The sequence below is a fragment of the Carassius auratus genome, chromosome 6 (assembly GCF_003368295.1).
Source record: "Carassius auratus strain Wakin chromosome 6, ASM336829v1, whole genome shotgun sequence".
NCBI lineage: Eukaryota > Metazoa > Chordata > Actinopteri > Cypriniformes > Cyprinidae > Carassius > Carassius auratus.
In genome coordinates this window covers 4,535,847-4,548,312 of record NC_039248.1, presented here as the reverse complement: position 1 = coordinate 4,548,312, position 12,466 = coordinate 4,535,847, and the positions used below count along the sequence as shown (strand labels likewise).

At 36.3% G+C, this 12,466-nt stretch overlaps 1 protein-coding gene across 2 annotated transcripts in view; it reads right to left on the bottom strand.

Annotated features, from left to right (window-relative positions):
• Positions 1 to 586: 586 nt before the first annotated feature.
• LOC113091381 (rap guanine nucleotide exchange factor 4) overlaps positions 587 to 12,466 on the bottom strand; it is a 32,444-nt gene continuing 20,564 nt past the window's right edge. For both annotated transcript variants that reach the window (XM_026256891.1, XM_026256899.1), the window contains 24 exons: positions 11,626 to 11,732; positions 11,409 to 11,530; positions 10,385 to 10,568; positions 10,174 to 10,258; positions 10,012 to 10,072; positions 8,810 to 8,886; positions 8,558 to 8,704; positions 8,334 to 8,440; positions 8,121 to 8,206; positions 6,485 to 6,563; positions 6,130 to 6,280; positions 5,909 to 5,997; positions 5,767 to 5,797; positions 5,551 to 5,629; positions 5,048 to 5,194; positions 4,592 to 4,689; positions 3,566 to 3,691; positions 3,301 to 3,479; positions 3,075 to 3,165; positions 2,876 to 2,926; positions 2,622 to 2,709; positions 2,453 to 2,517; positions 2,150 to 2,204; positions 587 to 1,721 (listed from right to left, as the gene is read on the bottom strand). In XM_026256891.1, the coding sequence (XP_026112676.1) occupies positions 1,594 to 1,721; positions 2,150 to 2,204; positions 2,453 to 2,517; positions 2,622 to 2,709; positions 2,876 to 2,926; positions 3,075 to 3,165; positions 3,301 to 3,479; positions 3,566 to 3,691; positions 4,592 to 4,689; positions 5,048 to 5,194; positions 5,551 to 5,629; positions 5,767 to 5,797; positions 5,909 to 5,997; positions 6,130 to 6,280; positions 6,485 to 6,563; positions 8,121 to 8,206; positions 8,334 to 8,440; positions 8,558 to 8,704; positions 8,810 to 8,886; positions 10,012 to 10,072; positions 10,174 to 10,258; positions 10,385 to 10,568; positions 11,409 to 11,530; positions 11,626 to 11,732 (2,433 nt within the window). In that variant the 3' untranslated portion in view covers positions 587 to 1,593. The remainder of the gene's footprint in view (positions 1,722 to 2,149; positions 2,205 to 2,452; positions 2,518 to 2,621; positions 2,710 to 2,875; positions 2,927 to 3,074; positions 3,166 to 3,300; positions 3,480 to 3,565; positions 3,692 to 4,591; positions 4,690 to 5,047; positions 5,195 to 5,550; positions 5,630 to 5,766; positions 5,798 to 5,908; positions 5,998 to 6,129; positions 6,281 to 6,484; positions 6,564 to 8,120; positions 8,207 to 8,333; positions 8,441 to 8,557; positions 8,705 to 8,809; positions 8,887 to 10,011; positions 10,073 to 10,173; positions 10,259 to 10,384; positions 10,569 to 11,408; positions 11,531 to 11,625; positions 11,733 to 12,466) is intronic.

Genomic DNA, 12,466 nt, shown 5'->3' with positions numbered 1-12,466 from the left:
AAGAATTCGCCATAGTAGAATTCGTCTGCTCTTGAGCGCAGATAATGGTGTCGCGACTTTAATGACAATAGCGCCTCTACACGGATACAGAGAAGCAACGAAAGGGTGTGTTAATAATTATATTAATTAAATAATGAAGCACTTAATGTATCAGTTTATGTTCATTCAGAAATGTGATGAAAAATAATATAACATAATAATACATATGTATAACCCGATGTCAGCATACACATCTCATCTGTATCAGCTAAGTCTATAAATATTTTTAATACTGCATTGAAATCTTCATCTGTACTTTTCAGTTGCAATACTGTGTTAGATATTTCATATTGTTTTGTATGGTACTGATATATATTTTAACAGTAGCATACTTGCATACCAGCACACGGTAGTGCAAACTTGTTCATTTATGGCAATAGTCTTTTCTGTTCAATATGTATATATTGTTCTGTTAAGCTAGTTCACCCAAAAATAAAAATCTTTTAACTCATTTAACTATTGTTGTGTTCCTCTGGTGAAATACATCCATAAGTTTTAAATCATGAAGGCGAGTAAATGATGACAGGATTTTCATTTTGAGGTGAACTAACCCTTTATTGTCCCAAATAACAAATAATAGCAAAACAGAACAGAGACAGAATACATAAAACAGAGGAAATGAGAGGAAAACACTTGTTTGGATTGAAAAGTCCAATCACACCAACACCAAGTGTTCAGTGGTACATTTATTTAGATTATACCATTTACAAGGTAGGCGTAGACATTTTCCTGAAAGAAAATAAGCGCCCTACACACACAGCGTCTCACTTTCCAAAAGGCAGGATGAGAGCAAACAAAGGCCTTCTCAGACCGATTATGATAACTTAGCAAAATGGGTCCAACCATATAACCATATCCAAAAATATAACTCAATGTACAAAATGATCTCAATAATGCTACACGCTATGGCGAGAGGTAAGTTACTAGCACACAATTTAACCAGTGATAAAAAATAGTCCTTGAGCCAGAATACTGACATTTATATGACTTAAAACAACATACCACAAGACATTGAGGCCTGGATGGTTTTACAGAGTACCAATGATTCATTTTCTGCGGCGGGGATACGATCATTGTGTCACTGTTTTTTGTATGCATGATATGTAGCTTGTACTAAACTCTTATTTTTAGGATTGTTCTGAAGGTTTCGTAGGATCGTAGAAATGCAGGCTTGAGCACAGGCAGCAGGTTTACACTGTTGTATCATGGGAATGAACAAGGGCCTCACATAACTGGATCTAAGAATGAACACTTTTACCAAGTGCATTCTGCTTACACACACACAAACACACACTTTCAACCAAGGTAGCTCTTATGCTGACTGAAGTCATTAACATGCAACTCGCACACGCACACAAACAATCATACTTATGAGAATGCATCTTGCACATGTAGTTCAGTTGGCAGTGAAAGCACATACAGTCAGCATTCAGCTGCTCTAGCAGCTGATCGATGTAAAATTGAGTTCTACTGTAAACTGGATATACAGTGGATGTATTTCAAATAGAGAGAGAGAGGGATGGAAAACAAGAGAAAAAGTCTGAGCATTGGTCTTTAGCCCCGTCTCGGCTCCAGTCTGAAGGACAGCTGGGATAAGGTTCTCTGGTTGTCAATCACATTCAATTGACGCACATAATTCCTCACTTCCTGTGGGTTCTTGCTAGCTGGAGACACCTCAGCATCTGATGGAGGAGGGAACAGGGTCAAACTTCCATTAGTAATTGCTGAACCACAATGAAATGTGGTTGACTTAACCTTTTACTAATTAACCTACAGCTATAAGTTATAAAGTACCAGTATGCCATTTAGGACCATAATGTAAACATTGTCTCAGTATTTTAAATTTATGGCAAACAGCTGCCAGTTTTGACCATAAATTTTTATGGGACTATATTTACAATATTTTGATATTTTACAATTGTTGTGATTTAATGGCAATCCATTCTCTTTTACCTCTAGACATGGCCAGTTCTGCTTTCCAGATTGTCTAAACTCAGATTGTTATGAAGATGACGTGATTGACTGATCTCTGGGATGTAGCTTTATAACTAGGGCAGCTCATAAGGCATAAAGAAAAATGAAAAAGAGCATTAGTGTGTAGATGACTCACTGAACGGCTGGCTCCTGCAGTGCCTCATCGCCCGGACTGTGTTAGCAATCAGCCGCTGCAAACAAACAAACATAGTAGAAATACATACGCTCTAGCTGGCCAGATGAAATAAAATCTAAACATTACATGAAAAACTTCAAAACAAAAATGAGAAATGTTTCAATGCTAACTTACTGAAGTACATTTACTACAATTACATCTAAAACGGAAATAAATATAAAGATAAATAAAAATATAAAAAAATAATAAGAAAATGTCTATGTACTACTACAACACCTGCAGAATTGACAGTAAGAGACTCACCATCTTCTCAAAGTTCACCAGTCCATCAATAAAAGTCTTGTTCCCCTCATGAGTGAATGTCATGTCTGAAAAGAGTAGAAATGTTTAATCCCGTAGAACAGTCATGATATAATATTTGTGATAACCAGTATTTATCATCAAGAATACTGGGGCTAGGCCCCGCCCACACCTTTAATGAGGAGAGGCATAAAGGGAATGATTGGCGGCTCCATCTTAGCCACAGTGAGGCGGTATGCACGGTGATTCCTGGATGGATCCTGAGAGCAACAAATAAATCATACTTTAATAAACAATGCGTCTCAATAATAAAAATTTTTTTAAAGGAGGGCTAAATCATACTTTAATAAATAATGCATCTCAATAAAAAATAAATATTTTTTTAAGAAAGAGAGCTAGAATTCAAAATGTTTGAAATAGACTCACTAGTAAACTCTCAAACTCCGCGTAGAACTTCTTGAATTTACTAGGCAGTTTCTAAAAAGGGGGAAAAATTATTAATGGATTTTGGAAATGGTATAGACACTTCAAAATATGAAAATTTGAATACAAAGAATACATTTAAAAGAATATGGCACATTTTATATATATATATAATATTAAACTAGGCTTATTATATTCTGACCTCCCATGTCTGGCTGAGTCTGCTGACTGCTGGGTTGCACATGCCCATAATAATGGCAAAGAAAGAGTTCAGATTCTTGAACTCCCTACAGCTGTGGGAATAAATGCACAGCACACATATATAAAGTGCTTATCAAATCAGTCAGTATAACATGCAATGCCTTAAATCAGGTGCAAATTCATCATGAGTTCTGGAGAAATTAAATTATGTGTGCTGGAGAACTCACTGGGCGGCAATCTTGATGAACTTTTTGAGTAGCTGTACCCGTTTACTGAGCGTCCCGCACAGACAAACCTCTGTGACCACCCACAGCTGAACCTGATTAAAGCGCTTCAGAAACAGCTCTAGATTTGCTGTAGAGCGTCTGTACGCCTGCCGTCCGAACGTATGATACACCAGCTCATACTGCACACACACACACAGACAAAGTATACATTTTGTGGGTTAAAAAAATCATTTGTGCGTGTGTGTCAGTGTATGTGCATCTTTACCTCATGTACACAACTGAAAAGCTCCCAGTCATATTGTGTCATCTGGAAGGCCAGGTCTTTAGAGCTCATCAGCTCAAAACTGGACATCGAGCCTGTGGAGGGACCGTCCTGCTCTGGAAGAGGATTCTACACACACACAGTGTCATTACTAAATACACACAAACACATACTCCACAATTACAAATTAAAAATAATCAATATTTCAATATTCAATATTTGTACACTTTAGAAAGAAGTCTGTTATGCTCACTAAAGCTGAATGTACAATAAAAATCTGGAAAAAATGTATTCACGTGCTGACCATCCAAGTTGAACAAGAGTTTTTTCGTCAGAACATATTTCCTATGAAGAAACTAATAAAGAAATTTAGCCTTAGAACATTTCCTCACCAACGGATCCTCTGTAGTGAATGGGTGCCGTCAAGATGAGAGATGAGATGTTTATAGCAAACAAATACATTAGTAAGATGCGTTTAACTTTAAACCTCTGCTTCTGGCTAAAATAGTTCTCTATCCATAATATTGTTTTCTCCAGTGAAAAAGCAATCTCTTCTATCTGAATCAGGAGAGAAATATGTACAGATCAAGAACTGTTCACAAGCAAAAACTGTAGAAAATATCTCTATGTGCGAGGACAACAGTGGATGGACTTTTTGACTGGAGGAAGTGTTATTATAGATCATGGACTTTTATTGACAGTTTAAAGTTTAAAATGCCATAATGATGTATTTGTTTCTTGCAAACACACAGCTTTTCACTTTAAGACATTAACTGATGGACTGGAGTTTTGTGGATTATTGCAAAGTAATTATCCGCTGTTTGGACTCTCATTCTGACGGCACCCATTCACCGCAGAGGATCCATTGATGAGCAAGTGATATAATGCAAAATTTTCCAAATCTGCTCTAATGAAGCAACAAGCTTATCAACATCTTGGATGGCCCGAAGGTGAATACATTTTCAGTAAATTTCCATTTTCGGGTTAACTATTCCTTAAAGTGTCCAAATACTCCACATTTGGTCTCACCAGTGAATCAAGCTGTTCTCTGGAGCAGACAAACAATCGGCCGTTCACTCCTAGCGACTGAAACACCGATACATCATTGGGCTTTAAAATCTGCTTCTCTGCACAGAAATAAAGCCCAGACCACAAATCACATTCTGAACAGCTGCACAAGATCAACACCTAATACCTTTTATTATAGATTTCATGCACTTTATTTACTATCATTAATATTTAGACGATCACATAAACTTCAACCCATTACTTGATTTACAGTTCTGCTGGTACTTTCTGAAAGGTTTCGTTTGAAACTGATCTGGAAGTGGATTATGTAATGCAGAAACAGAGTGCTTCAGTACAGAATGTTGCTAGAGCAACAAAAAGGCTGAATATCTACAAAGTTCTGAGTGTATTTGTTTGTCACATCTCTAAGGGCAACCAATATTTCATCATGAGATTGTGTGTGTGTGTGTAGATCACCTCCAGATGCACTGAGGTTTATCAAAAGCAGCTCTTCAGTGGATCCCAGTTTATCCGCTACAGCTGCGGTCACCTCTCTCCCCGTGGCCAGCACAGGAACACGAATAGTGGTGTAAGTGTGATCGCTGCAGTACACCTTCAGGAGAACTAGACACACATGGAAAGACAAAGATGAGGAGACAGGAAATTTCACTGATTATCGCATTCATTCATTCATTCATTCATTCATTCATTCATTCATTCATTCATTCATTCATTCATTCATTCATGCATTCAGCATTCCAAAAAATTATTCTATATCCCACCTAACAGGGAACTTTCTCAGAAATTTGGAAAATGATCTATCCAGGTTTTTTTCCAGGTTATTTTCTTCACATTTTTTGTGACACAGAAATAGTGAAACATATTTCGTGTTCATTTGTTTTTACTCTCATGACTTTCCTTTGTTTCAATTTTTTCTCTTAAAAGTTCTAAACTGTTCATATAGACATACGCATACTCACTGTCATCAAAGCTCCTTATTGGCTGCTTTTTTGCAAGCCGCTCCTCTCCAGAGCTGAACTGTCGCAGCAGGACTTTATGCTAAGATAACAACAACCAAATGCATATGAACATGGCAAAATATTTATCATTTTTTAAAACAATCCAATTTAGACCACAGATATAGCTATACAGTAGATCTATAAACAATAAAGTATAAGAAAGCAGATCTACATTACCTTTTTTTGAGAGGTTCGTGCATCATCTGGACTGAAAACATGAAATGAACAAACCCATGTTGACATCAGTAACATTAACCATTCAGTTTAAACTAATAATAACAGCCCAAAAGGCACATACAAAACCCACTAAAAAACCTACTACTGCTTGATGATCCTCTCCAGCTCAGGAAGTAGCTCCTTCAGTGGACGCAAAACTCTTGCATCATTAGTTGCAAACCCATGCAGCTCCTGAATACACACAAAACACATTTAGCATGCATAATAGTCAGTTTGGTGTCATCTGACTACTATCATATCACCATGCAGACTGGTGGTAAGTGATTCTATGCTAGCATGTGTGTGTTTGTGTATGTTTATGACCTCCAGGAAGCTGAGCGCGGTGTCATCCTCCAGCAGATGGTGGCCCTGCAGGGCAGCCCAGCGCAGAGCCAAGCTGAGCACCCGTCTCTTGCTGGAAACAGAGTAGTCTAGACGCTCCTGCTCTGAGCCTTGAGAGGCCTGAGAGTGGTAGGTACACACACGCTAAGAAACATACTCATACTTACAAAATCAGTGTAATTACAAATAGATAGATAGATAGATAGATAGATAGATAGATAGATAGATAGATAGATAGACAGACAGACAGACAGACAGACAGACAGACAGACAGATAGATAGACAGACAGAGAGATAGACAGAGCTGATTGGTTGATTGATTTCACTAGAAGGATATTGGGCCAGAAGGGCGGGGCACAGCTGGCTGTTGGGCATGAAGACGCAATGCATGAGCGCAAAATCATCAAGAGCTGGATCTTTGGATAAAAAATATTGCAGATTTAATAAACATTTATTAAAAAAGTAATTCAACCAAGATGAAAATCTGCTGAGAATTTACTCATCCTAAGGCCATTCAAGTTTGTTTCTTTTTTCAAGACAGAAATGTAACGTTTCATCACTTGATCCACAATAGACCCTCTGCAGTGAATGTGTGCCGTCAGAATGAGTCTCCAAACAGCTGCTAAAAACATCACAATAATCCACAAACAATCCACACAACTCCAGTCCATCATTTAACATCTTATGATGCCAAAAGTACCATGTTTATAAGAAACAAATCAATCCTTAAAATGTTTTTAACTTCAAACTGTCCTCGATCTCTATTAATAACATTGCTTTCGCCAATAAAAAAGTTGTGTCGCCTGAATCAGGAGAGAAATATGCAAAGATCAAGCACTATTTACAGTTTTACTACTGTATATACAGTTTCTTAAAGTTTGTGCAATAAACTTTTACTTATTTAAATTAAAATTATGCATTTAGCAGACACTTTTATCCAAAGCGACTTACAGTGCATCCAGGCTATCAATTTTTACCTATCATGTGTTACCGGGGAATCAAACACACAACCTTGCGCTTGATAGCACAATGCTCTACCAATTGAGCTACAGGAACACTTATTTATCACCCTACATCCTTGTACATCCCTACAACTTAGTTTTTTTCTATTCCTATTCTTTTTTTTTCTCATTAGCACACCTGTACATACAGTTTATTAATTTTTTGTGTGCGGTTTATTTATATTTATACAGTATATGTGTTTTTTAATACATCTTATTTTTATTTATTTTTGTCTCTGTGTACTGGAAGCTTGTGACACTAAAACAAATTCCTTGTATGTGCAAACATACTTGGCCATAAAGCTGTCTCTGACTTCTTTACAAGCAAAAAACAGTTCTAAACAAATATATTGGTGATGTTCGATGTGAGAGGACAAGAGTGGAGGGACTTTTTCACTGGAGGAAGTGTTATTATAGATTATGGACTCATATTTTGACCAGAAGCAACAGTTTAAAGTTAAACTGTCGTAAAGATGGATTAGTTTCTTATACAAACATGCAACATTTGGCTTTATAAGATGTTAATTGATGGACTGGAGCACTGAAAAAAATTCTTCATTGAATTTACTTAATTTTTTAAGGTAAGTGGTTGCAATCCATTTATTTTAGCTACACTTAAACAAAACAAATTTAGTTGACAAACTTTCAACATTTTTAATTTATTTAAATCTAGCTCGCATAAAATGTTTGCAACCACTTGCCTTAAAAAAGTAGTATTGTTTTTTTTTCAGTTAGTGGTGTGGATAATCTGTTTGGACTCTCGTTCTGACGGCACCCATTCACTGCAGAGCATCCATTGGTGAGCAAGTGATTTTCTGATTAGGAAACAAACATTTACATCTTGGACGCCTGAGTAAATTCTCAGCAAATGTACATTTTTGGGTGAACTATTCCTTTCACATATAGCTTAAGTAGATTAATTAAGTTAATTAATTTTTATCTAATTTAGCGATGAATGTTAAGGTGCAGTACCTGGGTCAGAGAAATGAATGTCCAGTCGCATTGTCTCCAGCAGATGCTCCAGAATCTTCTCTGGGCTTCCTGACATCACAGTGTATCTGTCCAGAAAACCCAGACACAGAAAATTTAATTTGTTCAAATAAATGCATGGATAGATTAATTTATTGACGATGGATCAAGAAATGTATGTATAAACTAAGCAGACTGAAGGATGTGATCATATACTTGAAGTGGGCTTGGATGTTTCCATGGCTGGAGGGCCGGAGACTCTTCTGTAGCACCAGAACATCTTGGTCATGCTCTTTTAGACGCACAGTGTTTGCTTCTACATCCTACACACACAAACACACATATGCACAAATGAAAATGCATGCAGTCAAGAGGTCATTTTACCACTGTAAGGTTTACTAACTACTCATCATTAGTCAGCAATAACTGATGTTGTATACCCTGAGTATACGGTTGAAGTCCTCTTTGTCCACTCTCAGGAAGTGGCAGTTGTCCTCTCTGAGTACGATGGAAGCAGCGCGGGGGGCATCGTTCACCAAGGCCAGTTTGCCAAAATCATCTCCTTCATGCAGCGTGCACACCACACCCTAAACACACACATCTAATAGTGTTTGTCACTAGAATCACTCTACATAAATAAATGAAAACATATGCAGTCATAAATAAATAGAAGTAATATGACATGACATTACCTTGCCATAGATAACTACATTTACTGATCCCTTCTGGATAATATACCAAGAAGTGCCTTCCTCCCCTTGATTAAACACTAAAATAAGAAACGCAAACATACATAGCATATTACTGAGCCATCATAGTGTTTACACTACTGTTCAAAAGTTTGGAGTCAGTATGTGCCAGAAAAACTAAATTATTTTATATATTACCACCTTGTGTCCTAAATACTGGGGTTGTAACCAACATACAAACATTATCTCTCAAAATTTCAAAAAGTCAGTCAGATTTTTTTTTTTTTTACACTTATTTATATATTTGTAAAGATATTGTTTTATTTCAGCAAGGATGCACTGTGTTCACAAAAGTGACTATAATTACAATATTTATTATGTTATAAAATGTATGTTTCAAACCAATGCTATTATTTTTACCATTCTATACATCAAAGAGTCCTCAGAAAAAGTCTCACGATTTCCACAAAATATTATGTGGCAAGTATGTTTTCAATAATAAATGTTAAAATAATAAATTATTCTAAAGCACCAAACCAGCATATCATAATGATTTCTGAAAGATTATTTGGCACTGAAGACTGGAGAAATTGTGCTGACAATTAACAGCAATAAACTGCATTTTAAAATATATAAAAATAGAATATAATTATTTTAAATTGTAATAATATTTCAAAATATTTTTACTGTAGTTTTTGATCAAAAAACGCAGCGTTGGTGAGCTTTTAAAAATATATAAAAATCTTAATGACCCCAAAAAGTTCTACAATACCACCAGCATTTATGAGTTAATAATGAGTGTTGGTGAAAATTACTTTTAAAAGTAAAGCATACACTCCTAATTTCTCTTAAAGGGATAGTTCGCCCAAAAACGAAAATTCTGTCATCCTTTGCTCACCTTCATGTCGTTCCAAACCTGTATGAGTTGCTTTCTTATGTTGAACATAAAAGAAGATATTTTGAAGATTGCTGAATTTAAAATTTGGGGTGATAAATCCCTTTAACACAGGGATAGGAGAGGTCTCAATAAATAAATGGGACAACATTACGTTACTTATTTAAAAAAAAAAAAAATAACTCTGATAATCTGATGTAAATTTACTTTTCTTGTTACTTGAAAAAAAGTAATCTGATTACGTAACTTGAGTTACCCCCAACACTAATGATCAGAATTGAAAGAGCAGTAGAGAGACACTGAAACTCACACACAGTGCCTGCTTTGGCATGTGACTCGAAGATGAGGACCCCGGCGAGCTCTCGCTTCACCTGCAGAGGACAGCACAGCACAGCACAGCACAGCTCAGACCAGTGCTGATAACAGGCATTACTGTGGAAATGAGGCACGGAGGTCTCAATGGAGGACTTACAGTGTTAGACAGATGAGAGAGAGCTTTGATATGCAGCAGCTCATCATAAATAATCTCCAGGTCTTCAGCTGTTCTTTGACCTGGCCTATAAAGAGAACAAGGGACAAAGTAAAAACGGACAGTAGCAGAATTTGTGGGCTCAGAAGCACTCCTGTCCTAATGGAACCAAATGTAGATTTCAATACTGCAGGGGGCGCTGTTGGTCACTCACGGTTTCCTGAGGATCATTCGCATGTGGGCATCAGGGCCGATCTGGGAAAGGAAGAGGAGGGTCTCCTGCAGCTCTTCCTCAGCTTCACGTTTCTCATCATCGCTAGGCAACACCGCATCCTCCTCCTCGTCATCAAGGAAACGGTAAAAGAGGTACTTATCTTGAAAGTTCAGCTCATGGTCGACTGTCGGCATAAAAAGAAAGAACAGATAAAATGCAGTATGTATGTGATCTGGTGCATGGATCCATTCAGATGCTCTAATTAGAGTCATTTAAAAAAGTTCTTGGGGGATTCTTTTTAATTTATCAAGCCCTTACTTGTTTTAACTAGCTGGGTCATTTCTTCAATGTAGTATAGAGCTGCAGCAGCTGAACAAGTGTCATTGAGATGAATGGGAACACTAGATATCTTTCTCCAGGTTTTAAATAGCTTCTTGCAAAAACATGATAGAAAGTGATTTTGAGGTCACTAAAAAAAACCTAAATGATTCGTTGTCAACAAAAGCTCAAAAATATTAGAAATTGTGTTCGGCTATTGAAATAAAGTAAACAAAATGAAATATAAATATTAGGTAAAAATGACAAAAAATTTAATATCAAATAAGAAATATTTTATAACTTTTGTATTATAAAAAATGTACAAAATCACACAATAAAATTACTAAAACTTAAAACTTAACTAAAACCTAAACTATATACAAATATAAATATATTATATTTGTTATGCTTAAAATAATATTCCTAATAAAACTTCTAATCAATGAAAAAATAGAAAGAAACATCTGCAATGCTTAAAATGAACAAATTTACTAAGACCAGTGTAGTGAAACAATTTGTAAAAATGTATATGATAATTTAATAATCACAAAGAACAATGTTTTTCAGTTTAATTAGTATAATTTGTGAGTTTGATATTTTTTTTTTTTTACCGAGGCATTAAGGCAAAGATGTGAAAAGTTACTGCATAGTAGGAATGACCCGACTGTTAACCTGGCTGTCACTGCAGTAAATGACACAGGTGTACCGTGATTCAGGACCCCTTCCTCCAGCAGCACCTGCCACATTCCCACAGCGTGAGCCCGACTGTGAACACACGAGCTCTGCTGAAGCAGCCAGTCGACCAGCTCAGTGCCCACACAACACTGCCTGTAAACACACGCAGATCACATTCAACACACATGACCTAAAAGAGTAAACCTTGCTCACGCTGTGCCATATAACGTCACAGGCCACACACACACCTGTAGGTTTTCAGATGATATTTTCTATCTCTGATCATGTGAGGAGCTCTGGCCAGTATAGCATTACGTAAGACTTTTTCTGCCCTCAAAATCTTCTCTGACGGGACCTGAAGCGAAATCCGGGACAGAGAGAGAGGAAGTTGAGAGTGAGGCACAGAAAAACACTCCTGCACAGCCTATTTTCTGATCTATCACAGCATGCAGCACATTTAATGGGATTCAATGGCCTGCACTCATTTTGCTAGTGTAAATGACATAAAAGACCTTCTGTTAGCAGATGGTGTGTTTTAAATTCAATTAATTAGACGTAATTAACATAAAGCTGTGTCTGCGGTCTTGAGTTATGCGCATGGAAATGGGAATTAGTGTCAAATTAATCATCAGAAACTGTTTTTGAGTCACTCTCAGGAAACTGTGTCAGAAAAATTAAGATAAAGCAAACATGACATAATTAAAATATTGATTTTTGACAACTGCAAGTCCAAAGTACAGGGACTGTAATCAACATAGAAAAATATATGACCATTTAACAGTATGGGATTAATACTTTTCATCACAGACACCTTAAATTGATCGCAAATGACAGTAAAGACATTTATTATGTTACAAAAATCTATATATTCAAAATATATGATTTTGTTTTAAACATATTCGTCAAGGAATTCAAATAAAAATACAAATATATTGCAATTTCTAGAAAAATATTGAACAGCACAACTGGTTATAATTGATAATAATAAGGAACATTTCTTGAGCAGCAAATAATCATATTATAATAATTTCTGAAGGATCGTGTGACACTGAAGACTGGAGTAATGATGCTGAAAATTCAGCTTTGATC